Source organism: Varanus komodoensis, unplaced genomic scaffold (genome assembly GCF_004798865.1).
Source record: "Varanus komodoensis strain SLA01 unplaced genomic scaffold, ASM479886v1 scaffold32, whole genome shotgun sequence".
NCBI lineage: Eukaryota > Metazoa > Chordata > Lepidosauria > Squamata > Varanidae > Varanus > Varanus komodoensis.
Window position 1 is genome coordinate 5,697,385 of NW_025335798.1, and position 15,913 is coordinate 5,713,297.

The following is a 15,913-nucleotide window of genomic DNA, read 5'->3' on the forward strand; positions in this document are numbered from 1 at the left end:
TCAATTTCTAATATGACAACCATGTAAATTTTCCCCATATTTCCTGTATTATATAAGTGTGTGGTGTCTAGGTTTTTGAGTCAAGGCATTTCTCAGAACAACCATAAAATATGTCCAGAGTAAAAGAAAAGCAGGAATATGTTTTCATTAGCACAGTAAAATAGACAAACTAGCTACGTATTGCATTATTAGTTTCAGTCTTTAGTAAAATAATGATGAAACTGAAAAATGCATTTTTAAGTAAATCACTGGAGTTGTAGGAAAACCATCTCCAATAAAAAGCATTAAAAGGCATATAAAATACAGCCTCCTCATTACAATATAATAAGCAATAATGTAGCTTATTTCATTAATCTATATACATTTTAAGATTTCAATAGAGGGCTTAGAAACCCTGGCATTTCCCTTTGCTTTTCCTTCTTGCAGATCATATGTGTTTCTTTTATATAATTTCATTAAATAAATTAACATTTCTTTCTCAAAGTAAGATTTGCACATTAGCACAGATGAAGTTTTCAATATCTAATGGCAGCATTAAGAGACAAAGTTACCTTCTGTGTGATAGATGGATTGTTGTTGTTGTTTAGTCGCAAAGTTGTGACTCCATGAACTACATTCCTCTAGGCTCTCCTGTCCTCTGCCATCCCCCAGAGTCCACCCAACCCCGCACCCACCGCCCCAGTGACCCCATCCAGCCACCTCAACCTCTGCTGTTCCCTTCTCCTTTTGCCTTCAATCGTTCCCATCGTTTAGGTCTTCTCCACTGAGTCCCTCCTTCTCATTAGGTGGCTAAAGTATTTGAGCTTCATCTTCAGTATGTGTCCTCCTAAAGAACACTCAGGGTTGATTTTCTTTAGGATTGACTGATTTGATTTCTTTGGAGTCCAGTGGACTCTCAGGAATCTTTTTCAACACCACAATTCAGAATAATCAATTCTTCAGGATTCAGCCTTTCTTATGATGCAACTGTCACAACCATACATTGCAACTGGAAAAACCATAGCTTTGTCTATACGAACTTTTGTTGGCAGGTGATGTCTCTGCTTTTTAGTATGCTGTCTAGATTTGCCATAGCTTTCCTCCCAAGGATCAAGTGTCTTTTAATTTCTTGGCTGCAGTTACTGTCTGCAGTGATCTTGGAGCCCAAAGAAATAAAATCTGCCACTACCTCCATTCCTTCTCCATATAATTGCCAGGAAGTGATAGGACCGGATGCCATGATCTTAGTTTTCTTAATGTTGAGTTTCAAGCCAATTTTTGCATGCTCTTCTTTCACCCCCATTAAGAGGCTCTTTAGTTCCTCTTCACTTTCTGCCATTAGAGTGGTATCATTTGTATATCTGAGGTGGTTCATTTTTCTCCTGGCAACCTTAATTCCAGCTTTTGGTTCATTGAGCCTGGCCTTTCGCATGATATGCTCTGCATATAAGTTAAATAGGCAAGGTGAAAATATAGTCTTGCCATACTCCTTTTCCAATTTTGAACCAATTGGTTGTTTCATGTCCAGTTCTAACTGTTGCTTCTTGACCCACATACACGTTTCTCAAGAGATAAATAAGATGGTATGGTACAATAAAATGGATAGGTGGATATAAAACTGTGGGGTAGAAATCAAGCTGTGATAATGTAAGAGAATGCTCGTAATAATGCCAACATTTTCATGAAGAATCTCATTTACAACATGAAGCAGTGTGTGGAATACAGATCTAATTTGACATTCATTTTGACTCTTCATTAAATTTAGTACACTCAACTACTTCCTGATTTTTGTTGCAACTTCAATGAATGTGAGCACATCTTCAATGTAATATTTTCACTGTGTTGTGACTATGTTTATTATAAATCAAAACATACTTGTCAAAGCTTCAGTATCACCTCTGGAAAGCTTGAGAATGGTTTCATGTATCTTTGAAATATGTACATTCTGTTGCTTTTCAGTGTTTCCCAGCAGCTGTATGAATCTGTATTTTGTACATTTTACTTGAGTATCCCACTTTTCTGTATAGCTTATTCACTTAACATAAGTCTTTGCACAGCATAGCTGCTAATCTTTCTCACAGTTTCATGTTCCTGGGATGACTTGTAAAACTCAATGAAATATTTTGCATTATACTCCATTTTTAGTTCTATCATCTCGTTAGAATTGAGCTTGGAAATACATCTGTTGCTTTGAGTTGCATGCTGTGCTGACAGACCTTTTTGTCTAAATTGAAAGGTAGCATTTTAAAAAATGGATTGCAAGATGGAGTAGGCCGTTTCACTTGCCTTTTCCAGCTTAGCCAAATTATAGTGCAATGCACATTTATAAAAAATGGCTTTCTGTTTCACTTAGACCTTCCTAAAAATTGCATGCTTCTTGTTGGGAGCATATCACTGACTGTAGGTAACACTTTTTTTTTTTTTTTTACGTCTCTGAAATGGTTGGGCAAGGGAATGTAACCTGAATTGTATAATATCCCATTTTTTACAGATCACTATAGGATGCCAGGCAAACTACGAAGTGGCACATCCTGGAAGTAGTAGGGAGATGCTGCTCAGCTAACCAGAGTCCAGGGGTGGGGACTGTGGCAAGAAATGCTATTTAATGAGGCAGCACTCAGGCAAGAGGATAAGAAAGTGATAAGACAGAGGCAGGAGGAGGAAATGCCAAGGAGTTGGAGGAGGGAGATAAAGCAAAACTGTACAAAGGAAAAGAATGGCAGGAAAGCAGAAAGGCAGGATAAAGGTAAAACACAAGATGTGTTTACAAGAAGTATTTACACAATCCCTAACCTAATTCCTGCTGCTATTAGTGCCATGGGAAGAGAAATAAGAGGCAGGAATGAGAAGGAGGACCAAGCAAAAGGAGTGGACAAATATATTTCCTGGACAGGATGAAAAATAATCTAGGGGTACAGCCCATGATATGGAAGAACAATTTTCTGATCACCAGATTGGGTAAGCTAGTAGGGACAAAGAAGGAGGCACATCTTGTAACAACGTTGTGGAAGCTAATGATCTAGGTCAGCGGCCCTCAAACTTTTTCAACAGGGGGCCAGTTGAAAGGCGGCAGTGGCGGGCACGGGCCAGTGATGTGGCAGCAGTGGTGGGCATGAGCACATGTGGCAAGGTGGCAGCTTGCTCACTCGGATATTTCCGAGCAAGTTCAAAACAATCTCTTGAATGAGCAAGCCACCTTCAAAACCTAGTTTGAGGAGCCATGCTGTAGATCATGCAAGTGCCATTTAACTCATAGCCCATGCAAAAGTTAAAAACAATGTCTGACTGGAGGTTATATATTCAAAATGGTGACCACACAAGCTGCGGTCTCATCATGGCTTAAATAACTTACACCAGATTGTTGCATTATGCCAAGAAATGTCACATTCTTTGATTTTAAACCAGGCAGATAAATGGTAAAGGATATTTAAAATTTTATCACTTATTTTAAAAATCAACAGGTTATTATACTCATGACAGAAGCTCTCCTCCTCCAGGATACATTCCAGATGACCTGCATGATGTTGCACAGAATGGGTCATTTACCAGTATCAACAGTGAGGGCGAGTTCATTCCAGAAGATCAAGTAAGGGCTGTCTTTGTTTTTACTTTTGATGAAAGGGGCTACAGCATGCAAGTTTTGCTCTATTAGTATCTTTTACCACCTTCCTTCTCCATCATCCCAGTACACTAGCAAACCTGGTACAAAGTCAAGGGGCTAATAGGAATTCTAATTCTACAAGGTCTGCCCTCAGGAGGATTGCATTTCCCTTGGGCCTCAGGGCTTTATACAGTGATGCAGTGTTACCCTATGTGTTGGGAGGGCAGAAAAATTGATTGGGAAAACTCCCTACTCTCTCTGTATGGCAGTGATCTGAAGTCTTCTCAAAAAATTGTGGGTGGGTATAACTGATCACCTTCAATAAGTATTTTCAATAGCTGAGGAGACAGTGAAGCTGTAAAAGCTGCAAAGCCGAACAGAGATTCCAACAAAAGTTGCAATTATACACATTATCACTCAGCCACCAAAGGCAAAAATCATATTTGGCACACAAATTAGAAAATAACAAGAATTCATCTTTCTCTGTGAATTGATTCAAAGTTTAAAATTCAACTTATCTTTGAAGTTTGCCATAAGAATATTTTCTTATCCATTTTTAGGTCTGAATTTTTCAATAAGATCAATGTAGCATGTGAGAATGGTGACTGATACAATATTGTCCAAAACTGACCCAGGTGCAAAATCTAATCTGAGTAGAACCCCCTCCCCCCAAAAAATTTTTTAGTATACGTCAGCAAATAGACTTGGTAATATAATACAATATCTAGAAAGCCAAATTCACTTTCCTTAATTGAAGTTGTATTCTTTTGAGGGTATTTGTGGCAGTGAAGAACACCAAACATCATAAAACAAAGAGTATTTGAAAATATTTGTCTATTTCTATTGTACCATTTGAAGGGCTATCATTATTGTTGTTTTAATGCTATTATTTATCTTATTTTTATACCTTTTTATAGCCAGGCGCTCTGTGCAGTTTGCAAACATTACAAAACAAAACATAAAGGCTTTAAATCATTTTTAAAATTTGTATGGTAAAAGACGATACATGAGAAAACTTACCTTAAAATACCAAAACAAGCTGTCAAATGCTTGGCGGTAGAGGACAGTCTTAAAGATGCCAGTGTTCTGGCAGGTGGCCCTCAGTGGAGAGAGAATTGTATAGTTGGGGAATCACCACTGAGAAGGCCCATTCCACTGTTGCAAACTTCAAAGCCTCCTTCAGAGGAGTGCCTGGGATTTTGACTGCATTGTACATGTAGATTCATACCAGGATAGGTGCTCTGTCAGATATTGTCTTCCTGAACCATGTAAAGCATTATAGGTTAGAACAAGCACCTTGAGTCAGGGTCAGGTATCCAGTATAAATGGGTTATAATTGGTGTTATATGTTGGGACCTTCTGTTCCCCATTTTCAGTCTGGCTGCCACATTTTGTGCAAGCTGTCGCTTTTCTTCATAAGCTCCATGCATGACACATTATAGTATCCAATTTAGAGTTTGCTGGAACATAAACTACCAAATACAGATTATTACTGTATGAGCAAAGGTGAGTCAGCAGCTGAAGATGATAGAACCTCAAGTCACCTGAACCTCGAGTGACAATGATGTCTCCAGGCCCCCAAATTATAAACCTGTTTCTTCTAAAGGAATGCAGTCTCAGCCAGAAGAGGTTGAACATCCTGCATGTGATCAGAAGAACCACCCAGTAACAGTATCTGGTTTTTCTCTGGATAAAGTTTCAAGTTATTATTCCTCATTCATGCCATTGTAACAACAAGGCATTGATTAAGCACATCTGCCGCTTCACCTGATGAAGATGAAAAGAAGAAATAGAGCTGCAGGTCATGAGCATACTGATGATAATCCACTTCAAAATCCTGATGATCCCACTCAGATTTATACAGCATGGAGTACACAATTGAACTTCAAACTGCAGAAACTTGTGAAACTTCATATTGCAGAATCCATGGGACTCAACAATATCTCCCAAATACACTGCCTTCAATACAGTGGAGTTTCAGTCAATCTCTTGTGCTCTCTTCCAGATTCTAGATCCATTGTCACTGAGTAGTCCTGAAAACTCTGGATCCGGAAGCTGCCCATCACTTGACAGCCCTTTAGACGGGTAGGGACATCTTTCTGTTGTGTTTAAAATTACTCACTGCAGAATCTAATTGCATTCGGATGGCTGTATACACACGGCTGTAATAGTCCAATGTTTTGTGCTTCTAGAGACAGCTATCCCAAGTCCCGGATGCCAAGAGCACAGAGCTATCCAGATAACCACCAAGAATTCTCTGGTGGGTAAAACAAGTGGGCAGTTTTCAGTGTTATTAAGAACTCTTCTGTTATAACTAATGTGCCTCTGGATGCATGCATAAAGTTAAAGTATTATTTAGCTATCTTAGCCAAAGCCTATAGGATTAATAACAAAAGTACCGAAAATGCAAAGAGTACAGTTATGAACTATATGTATTTTTAATGCATGAACATTAAAAAGTCCAATATATACCTTTCTTGGAAAAACTGGTAAATGTATATATCAATCAGAGATGACACATAGCTAGAAGCTACGAATACTTTATTGAAGTCCCTATCATCCCTATTGCAGATGTTCAAAATCATTCCTCTTTTATTAGTACCAGATTTGATTTAAATTGGAAAAAGGGAAATAATTTTAGAATTCCAGGACACTCTTCTGATTTGCATGTATATGTGAACAGCTGACAAATAATTTGACAGATCTTGTACTTGCTTAGCTGCAAACAATTTATTCTGCTATGGAATATTAAGCACATGGTCTTCAGATACTTGCTTGCATTGATTAGAAATGTAAGATCATAAAGAGGTTTCTGATCTTCCAGATGCTTAAGATAGTAAAGTACTATTCAACACCAAAGAGCACCTTCTCATGAAGATGCAGCAGACCAGGTCAGACAATAAGATCCCCTGTCTGTTCTTTTACAAACCCAGTGCGCACACACCCTGCAGCCCATTTGCTGCTGAACTTCAGTAGTACAGCAGCAAAAAGGGAATATTTTTTACAGGTTGGAAATGAAAAGCAATGGCATGGCAGTGAAAAGCAAAAAGAAAATAAAATTCTCTAAAACTTTTGTTACTGTTACTGCACCAAATTTAAGCAACTCAGGCAGTTGTACAGTTACCAAAAGTTGTCTTAGAGAAGGGCAATTGAACTTAATTTTTAAAATCCATTAGCTCTTTATGCATAAAGGCTGCTTAAGAACTGATAGACTTTTTAAAAAAATTATGAGAGCATTAATATTATTAGAACTAGGAATGGATTGTTGCACATTGAATATAATTTAAAATGAAGTGTTATACATATAAGCATAATTCTGGAAGTTCTTCATATGTATCAACTTTGTCCAATAGTTAGAGGACAGAAAGTGGTCTTTACAGGTGAGAGTTTGCTTTAAAATCAAAGACCTGCACTTTAAATCATTTTATTTATTTATTTATTTATTTAGGCAGCTTATATGCCGCCCCCATCGCATAAGCCTCGGGGCGGCTTACAATCATTAAAATTCAGCATATAAATACAAAAAAAAATCATAGAATAAATAAAATACATAAAATAGTGGAAACAGCCTGGTTATTTTAAAATCAACAAATAAACCTTAACAATTAAAATAGCGTTTAAATAAAAAGGTCTTGGCCTGGCACCGAAAAACAATGACAGCGCCAGGCGGACCTCTCTGGGGAGCGCATTCCATAGGTTGGGCGCCACCGCAGAGAAAGCCCTCCTCCGAGTACTCACCCTCCTAATATCGTTCACGGAGAGTTCCCGGAGAAGGGCCTCTGCCACCGATCTCAAGGGGCGGGAGGGCATATATGGACGCAGGCGCTCCTTTAGGTACCCGGGACCTAAGCCATTCAGGGCTTTGTAGGTGATAACCAGCACCTTGAATTGGGCCCGGACTTCAACGGGGAGCCAGTGGAGCTTACGGAGGACTGGGGTTATATGAGAACAACACCCAGTCCCCATCAGCAGCCTGGCTGTTTTGCACCAATTGAAGTATCCGGACCGTCTTCAAGGGCAGCCCCACATAGAGCGCGATACAGCAGTCTAATCGGGAAGTGACCAATGCGTGTGTCACTGTTCCCAGGCTCTAAGGGCACAATCTCTGGATGCTTAGGCAAAAATTAATATGACATCTAGCATTCTCCACCTAATGACCTACTTCATGGGACATGACAATCTATGGTGGGGTACCACTCTTGCTTGTTTCAGAGTAACTTCTTGTTCTGACTAAATCAAAGAGTATTGCTTAATAATAAGTATTTATCACACACAACCCACCCTGAGAACTCATTGCTTGCTTTGGGTTGTTTAGAATGATTTCCCTGCATTTTGCGTTCTGCATGGTTTGTTTGAAAGGGTTACAAAAATACCTGGCAAGAACAGCAAAAAAACCAAACCTGCTGCTCACAACGGCCTGCAGTCAGCCTCCTCCAGATCAGCACTTCATTTGTCAGTGGCCAGCTTTATTCCTTTGTGAGCTGAGTTAGCACAGCAATCCATCTATATATGCTTGATTTCCATTTGGCTACGTGTGCATGACCTCATTTCAGAACCACAGCAGTTCATGATGGAAGATTTAAGTCTTCCCCCTCCTGTTTTCAGGAAAGCCCCCCCCCACACACACACACACAGAGGGAAGTTTTTTTTTTTTTTAATCTTATTTTTTTTAAGCCTCCCATTGTAGGAAGTGGTAATTTTGACACGAAAATGGGAGGGAGACGAGTTTAAATTCTCTCTTCTGAATTGCCATAGTCTCAAATTGAGAGTTTGCAGTCTTACAGAGAAGTCAGTCAATCATTCATCTATGCACAGCTGTGGTAGGCTGAGGACCATTGTGCTTCCCTGACTATAAGGAGCAGCCAAAAGGATTTGTATAAGTTCTAAAGAAATAAAATAAACCCTTGGCCACCTCACCCTAAAAATTAAGGTAAGCTCTCGCCTCCTCCAGCCCTGCACTTCATATGCCATATATTCAAAGCATCTGCTCTGCAAGGCAATAAACTGCTTGGGGGAAAAGAGAATCTTATCACAGCTGGAGTACAGATGAGTTGTGTACCGAAAGCTGGTGAGTGGTCCGGATGACAGAAGGAGAAGCAAACCATGGCAACTCAGCAAGCACCTGATCCCCTCTTGTCAACAGAGTGGCTTAGTGAGCAACCCAACCATGGCTTGTTTTCAGCCTGGCTTATCCTGACAGGCGAGCCAGCCCTCTATGTTGTTGGAGTTATTTCTGTTTGCATAGTGTGCATAGCATTGTGCACTAAATTGTTAATCACTGTCTGGTACCAAAGATAAAAATATAACAGGAAAGTTTCCGGGACCCGGAAATAACCTAAAACAAGTTTAAGTACAGTATATGAAAATCAACATGAATGCTTGTTTTGCCCACACATCAAGAATGATTTCTATATGCAGAATACTTCACTTTTCTATGTTGAAAGATACGCACATTTTTCAGATTTGAAATTGGAGCTAATATGAGAAACAGCTCAAAGCCTTTTATGTCATCTTAAATAAGTCAGTTAACATTTTCCTCAGAAAAAAACAATAATAATTTTTCTTCAGATTATGACCTTCCAATAATTGAGAAGTTTGGCAAAGGTGGAACTTACCCTCGAAGGTATCATATTTCATACCATCATCAAGACTACAACGATGGTGAGTTTGGGGGTCTTACTTTTGGTGAATGCTTTTATCTGAAAAATAGCATGTTTTACAAGAAATCAAGAGATACAGCTTTAATTTTCTTTTGTGTTTGAAATATTTGAAATACGATTTTTTTCCTAGTTTAGTTGTTCCAAGTTTGGAAATGCAGAGTCTTTTAATCGTTGATCTAACTTAAGTATTTTCAACCATATGTGATGGGTTTATAGTAACAAATTATTTACAAAAACTTTTAAAGTTGCACTGTAGACAAATGGTTGTGTTTACAAATAAAATAAAACACAAACATGATAAAATAAAAGTTGCAATCTTATGTACTTTTACTCTGAAGGTAAGCCCTTTGAAATTAATAGGGTGTTTTTGTACTGTGGCAAGTCTCTTTGATCTGGTGGATTCTTCTATCAGTGAAGCAAAGAGGGAGTGAGTTAAGGGGAAACAACAAACCTGTGTTGTTTCCCCTTAACTACTCCAGGAGAATGGGAGAAAAATCATTCTGTGATGCCAAAAACCATCTCCTTTCTTTTTTTGCTGACATACTTCCAGTGGAATGTACCTCAGAACCAACATAAATGGGATAGGTCCTGATGTCTTTTAGCATAATAATTAAAATACTGCAGACAGAAAGCTGAGCTATGTCACCTGCTGAGGATTTTTCTCTTAAAGTATCTGGGCAACATTGTCAATGCTTTCTGCTTACTAACCAGCCTTAACATCTGAATGTCACTCCAAATATTCCTAACTTGAAAAGAAGAAGCAGTAAGTTAGAGGTAACTATAATTAAGGGAGAGAATATATATATATATTGCTAATACATTGCTAGACCTTGCACAGTAATATGTAATTTTCCATGCCATAATTATTATGGGTTGGATTTCATGAATAGAAGGGCTCCCAAAACCCTTGGCAGAGGAGGAGAGGATAAAAGTTTTCCTGATTTTGCCCTGAAGGCCTCCTATGCTATAACAAAGCAGGTTTGCAGTGAGCTGCAGCAAATGGAAGAATGGGTAAAAGTTGTGTTTGCTACTGAGATCTTTAGTATTACTACAGATCTGATATCCTGCTGTCATTTCCTTCCAGTAAAATGCTGTGTTTCATGGTACTGTGTTATAGAATTTCCTTGCTTGCTTCTACAGGTCGTAAAACTTTTCCAAGGGCTAGAAGGACCCAGGGAAACAGCTTACGGTCTCCAGTTAGCTTCAGTCCAACTGATCATTCATTGAGTACAAGCAGTGGGAGCAGTATTTTTGCTCCAGAATATGACGATGGACGGATGCGGAGGAGAGGAAGTGACATAGACAATCCCACTTTGACAGTAATGGATATCAGCCCACCTAGCCGCTGTAAGGGGAAAAATGTATATAATTCCTTGTGGCAACTCATTCCAACTGTTAAGTCAGTTATTCAGACAGTTAGTTTGTATCCATACCCTTGCTTTTTTTTTTTTTTGGCAGATTTGATTCTCTTTGGTGTAATAATTATTTATTATTGTATTTCTTTACCAAAGCTCTCTGTGTTGCTGTTTGTGTGTTAGAAATCCTTTAAAAAAGTAAAAGAATGATCACCCTGTCTTGTGGGTAGAGCCACTAGGAGAAACCTTCACCCCACTGTTTCAGATAGCTTGTGAGAGAAAATGTTCTTAATGATACAGGGACAGACAGATACAAAGAACATGAAGGCTTTATCTGCTTGTAAGAGGGCACCTGAATAATGCTACCATCCAGAATGAAAGGGTTCAGAGGATATCCTGTGATAAGACCAGTCCAAGTGGAAGCAAATCAGATGCACATACTGCCAGTGTATTAAGTGACTTGCATATAAGATGAGGTTGATATTTTGGGCTGTTTTTCTGGTGTTTGTCATGCTGGGTGTATAAGACAAATACCAATTTTTGCTTTGCTGTTCTCAATATCAATGGTCGTCCTATATGTCAGTATATACAGTAGATGGATTACTTTGTTTCCCTCATTGAATATAGTGATACCATAAGTAACTACTTATTTTCAGTTCATACTAGTTGTGTTCCTATTTCAGTATAGTTTTACAGAAAAGAATTAATTAGCTAATATTCTGCCCTTTATTCCCTAGCTATTCCCTAGCAAAAGAGATGTTTTTAGTACATTCTTGAATGATAATGCTAAGATTTATGTGAAGGAATATGGTATTCTTTGCTTTGTGTTTTTGATAAGTGAACTTTTTCAGTTTTTTAATGAGTTTTTCTTAGGATGGCTTTGATTTAAATCATGGTTTTGCATGCATGCATGCCTTACCTGTAAGGAGAGGAACCTCATAAAAATATTTCCAAACTGGGTCTCTTTTATGTCCTGCTGCCATTATAGGTTTTCTACTCCAGGGAAAGAATAATATTACAAACCTCAGGCTATTCCTCAAAGACTTGAGGAAAAGTCTTTTCAAAAGGTTTCTTTATCATTCATAGTGCTTGCCCTTCCCTTCTCACACTTAGCTTCTTGTGCAGATCTGTTCCACTCCCAACAAGTTTCTTCTATTCATTGTCCTTTTTGAAACTTAGCACTTAAGAGGTTAGGGGTTGATTTCTGTGTACATAGTTTTGCAGAAGGGACAATGGGATTAAGGTCTTTTCTCATCTCTGTATGTTTATTTTATAACATTTTTGCTGTGAAGAGGGGGCACGTGATTTCTGTAGACACAAATTCACAGTTTTGGTAAAACTAAGCATGTATGATAATATCTTCTAGATAAATTGCCCAGTAATCTTACAGAAAGCTCTGGAAGAGCATGACATTGAGAGTGGATAAATGGCATTCATTTACCAATGTATTTACACATTGCATGAATATACAGCATTGTACTACATAATTAAAAACCAAACATAATTTCATGATGAATAACCTTTGGGTTATAATATACCTTAAATAGAAAAATATCTTTAGATAGATTTTTTGTCAAAAAAGCATTTTATTTAAAAAAAATCCAATGTGAATTAAATAACTTTTAAATATCCAATTTCTTTTATTTTTTTAAGTCACTGATTTTTATCCACCCTGGTTTCTGCTTAGACCACAGACAAGCTAAATTGGAAAAAGATTAATTCTAAGCTAGTTTAGGATGCAATCCTGGCCATGTTTAGACATAGCTGACTAGGATTTTTTCAATATCTCGTTATTCATAGGATTGCATTCATAGGATTGTATCATTAGTTGCATTAATGTGGGCAATACAATTTGGTTTGGGTTGGCTTGCTGTCTGGTCTCTTGGTAATTACTGCTAAGTGATGCAAGGATACGTTTTTCCTGCTTATGATCTTTTTCCTTGAATAACATTATATTTAACATTTTTCACATTGTTTCAGCTCCACGAGCTCCGACTAATTGGGTACTTGGTAAACCATTGGGCCAGGGTGCATTTGGTAGAGTATATTTGTGCTATGATGCAGACACTGGACGAGAACTAGCTGTTAAACAAGTCCAGTTTGATCCTGACAGCCCGGAGACTAGTAAGGTAAGAGAAATGGAGATCATTATTCAGAAATCTGCTACTATTCTTGTGTGGTTTGCTGCTATTGAATTTCCTTTCAAACTTTTTCATACTTACCCTTGCTTGTATGTATGTGTGCATCATACATGTTTTAGTATGAATAACTTCCTGAAAGATGTGTGTCAAATTCTGCTAAGTTTTTAATATGGTGCTTTTGCTTTTCAGGAAGTAAATGCACTTGAATGTGAGATTCAGTTGCTGAAAAACCTGCTACATGAAAGAATTGTTCAGTATTATGGCTGCTTGAGGGACCCTCCTGAAAGAACGCTTTCTATATTTATGGAATATATGCCAGGGGTAAGCCAGGGACAGTGATCCTTCTCTCAGCAAAGTCTTTTTTTTTCACCTGTGGCTTCCACAATAAGTTTCCAAAGCAGACTTGCATGGCATCTGTGCCTACGTATGATCCTCTTCTATAAACAAAAATTTTACAGTTCAAACATGGTGCTTTCTTTCCTTGCTCATAGGGTTCAATTAAAGATCAATTGAAGGCATATGGTGCACTTACAGAAAATGTGACGCGGAAGTATACCCGGCAGATTTTGGAAGGAGTTCACTATTTGCACAGCAACATGATTGTACATAGAGATATTAAAGGTAATAAAGGGGAAACTGCAGGGATCTATTCACTGGATTGTGGATTATGAATGTGGTCTTTTCTTCTTTTATAAAACCAGCTAAATGGAAATAATGGTTCAAATTTTCAGGGTAGAACCACTGAGGAGCACATCTGAGGAGCGGGTACTCCAGATCCAAAAGGATCTGGATAGACTATGGAAGTGGGCAGGAGACAACAGGATGGCATTCAATGTGGATAAGTGCAAGGTCTTGCACTTGGGGCATAGGAATGGGTGTCATAAGTACAGGTTAGGGGACAAGTGGCTGGAGAGCAGCACTTGTGAAAGGGACCTCAGAGTGCTGGTTGACTGCAAGCTTAAACATGAGTCAGCGGTGTGATGCGGTGGTCAAGGGGGTTGCATAGGCAGAAGCATAGCTTCTAGATCGAGAGCAGTATTACTACCACTCTATACGACTCTAGTGCGCCCACAACTGGAGTATTGTGCTCAGTTTTGGGCCCTTCGTTACAGGAAGTATATAGCCAGGTTATAGTCAGTGCAGTGTAGGTTTGCAGGGGATGCCGTATGAGGCGAGACTGAGGGAGCTGGGTCTTTTCAGCCTGGGGAAGAGGAGATCATAGGGGATATGTTGGTGACATACAGGTATGTGAGGGGGTGTCACACGGAGATGGGTAGAGACCTGTTCTCCCCTGCAGAGGAAGACAGGATGCACTCCAATGGAGCAAAGCTCAGGGAACCCAGGTTCAGTTTAGATGCCAGGAAGAACTTCCTGACAGTTAGGACCCCGAGGGTATGGAATGGGCTTCCATGGGAGGTCGTTGAGGCCCCATTGTTGAGGGTGTTCAAAGATGGGCTAGTCATGTACATGGTGGGCATGTTGTGAGCGGAGCCGGGGGTCAGCCAAGATGGCCCGGGAGGCCCCTTATGACTCACTCTGTTTCTATGTTTCTACCTATTTTCTTTCTGACAATTTAAAAAAATATTGTTATTAGCTGTCAGTGTTTTGAGTTGAGAAGCAAAATATTTGTTTTAAGTGAGATGTTTAGAAATTGAGTCATTCCCATTGCTTTGTCAAAAAGCCTTGAACCAACTCCAATGCTGTGGGAGCAGTCACTAAACAGCATTATTTAATCTCTGTGATAATAAGTGATTCTGTACCTTTTATCATTCTGTATAATAATACAGTGCTTTTCTAAGTGCTGAAAGAGCATTAAACACATTACAGAAGTGTTTTACAGATTACTAAACTAATGTTGGACAATATTATCCCCATAGTGCAAATGAAACTGAAACAGTGACAAACCTAAAACCATGAAGCAGAGAATGCATGGCTAAGAAGAAATTTGGAGAGGAAACCTCCTGACTTGCTTACAGTCATTTGCCTGTATAGCACAGCAGGGAGGCAATGTCTTGCAGAAGTATTCATACACACCCCTTTGACTTTTTCACATTTCGTTATAACTAGGAATTGAAATGGATTTATTCAATATTGTTGCCATTTAATGGACTCAAGCACTTAACACTGAAGGTGAAAAATATGCTTATTATGGTACAAAGTGTTTACAAGAACAAACTGGCACTTGTTAGTGGCATAAATATTTACCCTTTGAGACAATACTTTGTAGAAGCACCTTTGGCAGCAATTACAGCTACAAATCTTCTTAGTTAGGTTTCTGTCAGATTTGCACATCTAGATCCTTACCATTTTTCCTGGCAAAACTATGCACTGTCACTTTAAATGGGGGAGCAGCACCTTTCAAGTCTTGCCAAGGTTTCTCAATTGGATTGTGGCCTGAGCTTTGATGGACGATTCTAAGATACTGAGGTTCTTGTTTTTAAACTATTTCAATGTTATTTTGACTGGAAGTTAAGGGTCATTGTCCTGCTGGAAAGTGAACTTCTGCCTTCCTTTGCAGACCCAAACAGGGTTTTCTCTAGAATTGCCCTGTATTTGACTTATTCTTGTCCTCAGTCTCAACCAGTTTCTCAGTCTCTGCCTTGGAAAAGCATTCCCACAACATGGTGCTGCCACCTCCATGCTTCACCATGGCGGGGAGCGGGGGTGATCAGCGTTTTGCAGCAAGGCCAAAAAGATCAGTTTTGGACTTTCCTTGCATGTTTGCTGTGTCTCACATACCTTCTTTACACATTTCAAACAGTCTTTGACATGGGATTATTTCAGCAACACCATTTTTCTTGTCATTCTTCCATAAAGCCCTGCTTTCTGGAGCACTTGGGTGCTGGTTGTTCCATTGATGGTTTCCCCCATCTGAGTTGCAAATCTCTTCAGAATGACTACTGACTATTGAATGACTACTGTTCCTTCTCTAATTCTTCATTGCTTCTCTTACCCGGTCACTGAATCCTGGTGGACAGAGTTGCAATCGAGCCATACTCTTTTCTTTTTATAAGAATGGGTTTAGTGGTGTTTCAGGTACTGTTCATAGTTTGGGGGATGGAGACAGATAGATAGATATCCTAATCCTGATTGGTATTTCTGTACAACTTTATTCCAAAGTTATTTTGAAAGCTCCATCTTTCATGATGCTGTTTGCTTAGATACGATTTCCAACAA

The 15,913-nt window shown here is 38.9% G+C and overlaps 1 protein-coding gene across 1 annotated transcript in view; it reads left to right on the forward strand.

Moving 5' to 3' along the window:
* Nucleotides 1–15,913, forward strand: part of MAP3K2 (mitogen-activated protein kinase kinase kinase 2) — a 59,944-nt gene that overhangs the window by 27,500 nt on the left and 16,531 nt on the right. Inside the window, exons 8-15 of the mRNA XM_044438504.1 lie at nt 3,441–3,565; nt 5,586–5,665; nt 5,773–5,840; nt 9,149–9,241; nt 10,381–10,587; nt 12,576–12,724; nt 12,926–13,057; nt 13,228–13,357. Coding sequence (XP_044294439.1) covers nt 3,441–3,565; nt 5,586–5,665; nt 5,773–5,840; nt 9,149–9,241; nt 10,381–10,587; nt 12,576–12,724; nt 12,926–13,057; nt 13,228–13,357 — 984 coding nt within the window. The remainder of the gene's footprint in view (nt 1–3,440; nt 3,566–5,585; nt 5,666–5,772; nt 5,841–9,148; nt 9,242–10,380; nt 10,588–12,575; nt 12,725–12,925; nt 13,058–13,227; nt 13,358–15,913) is intronic.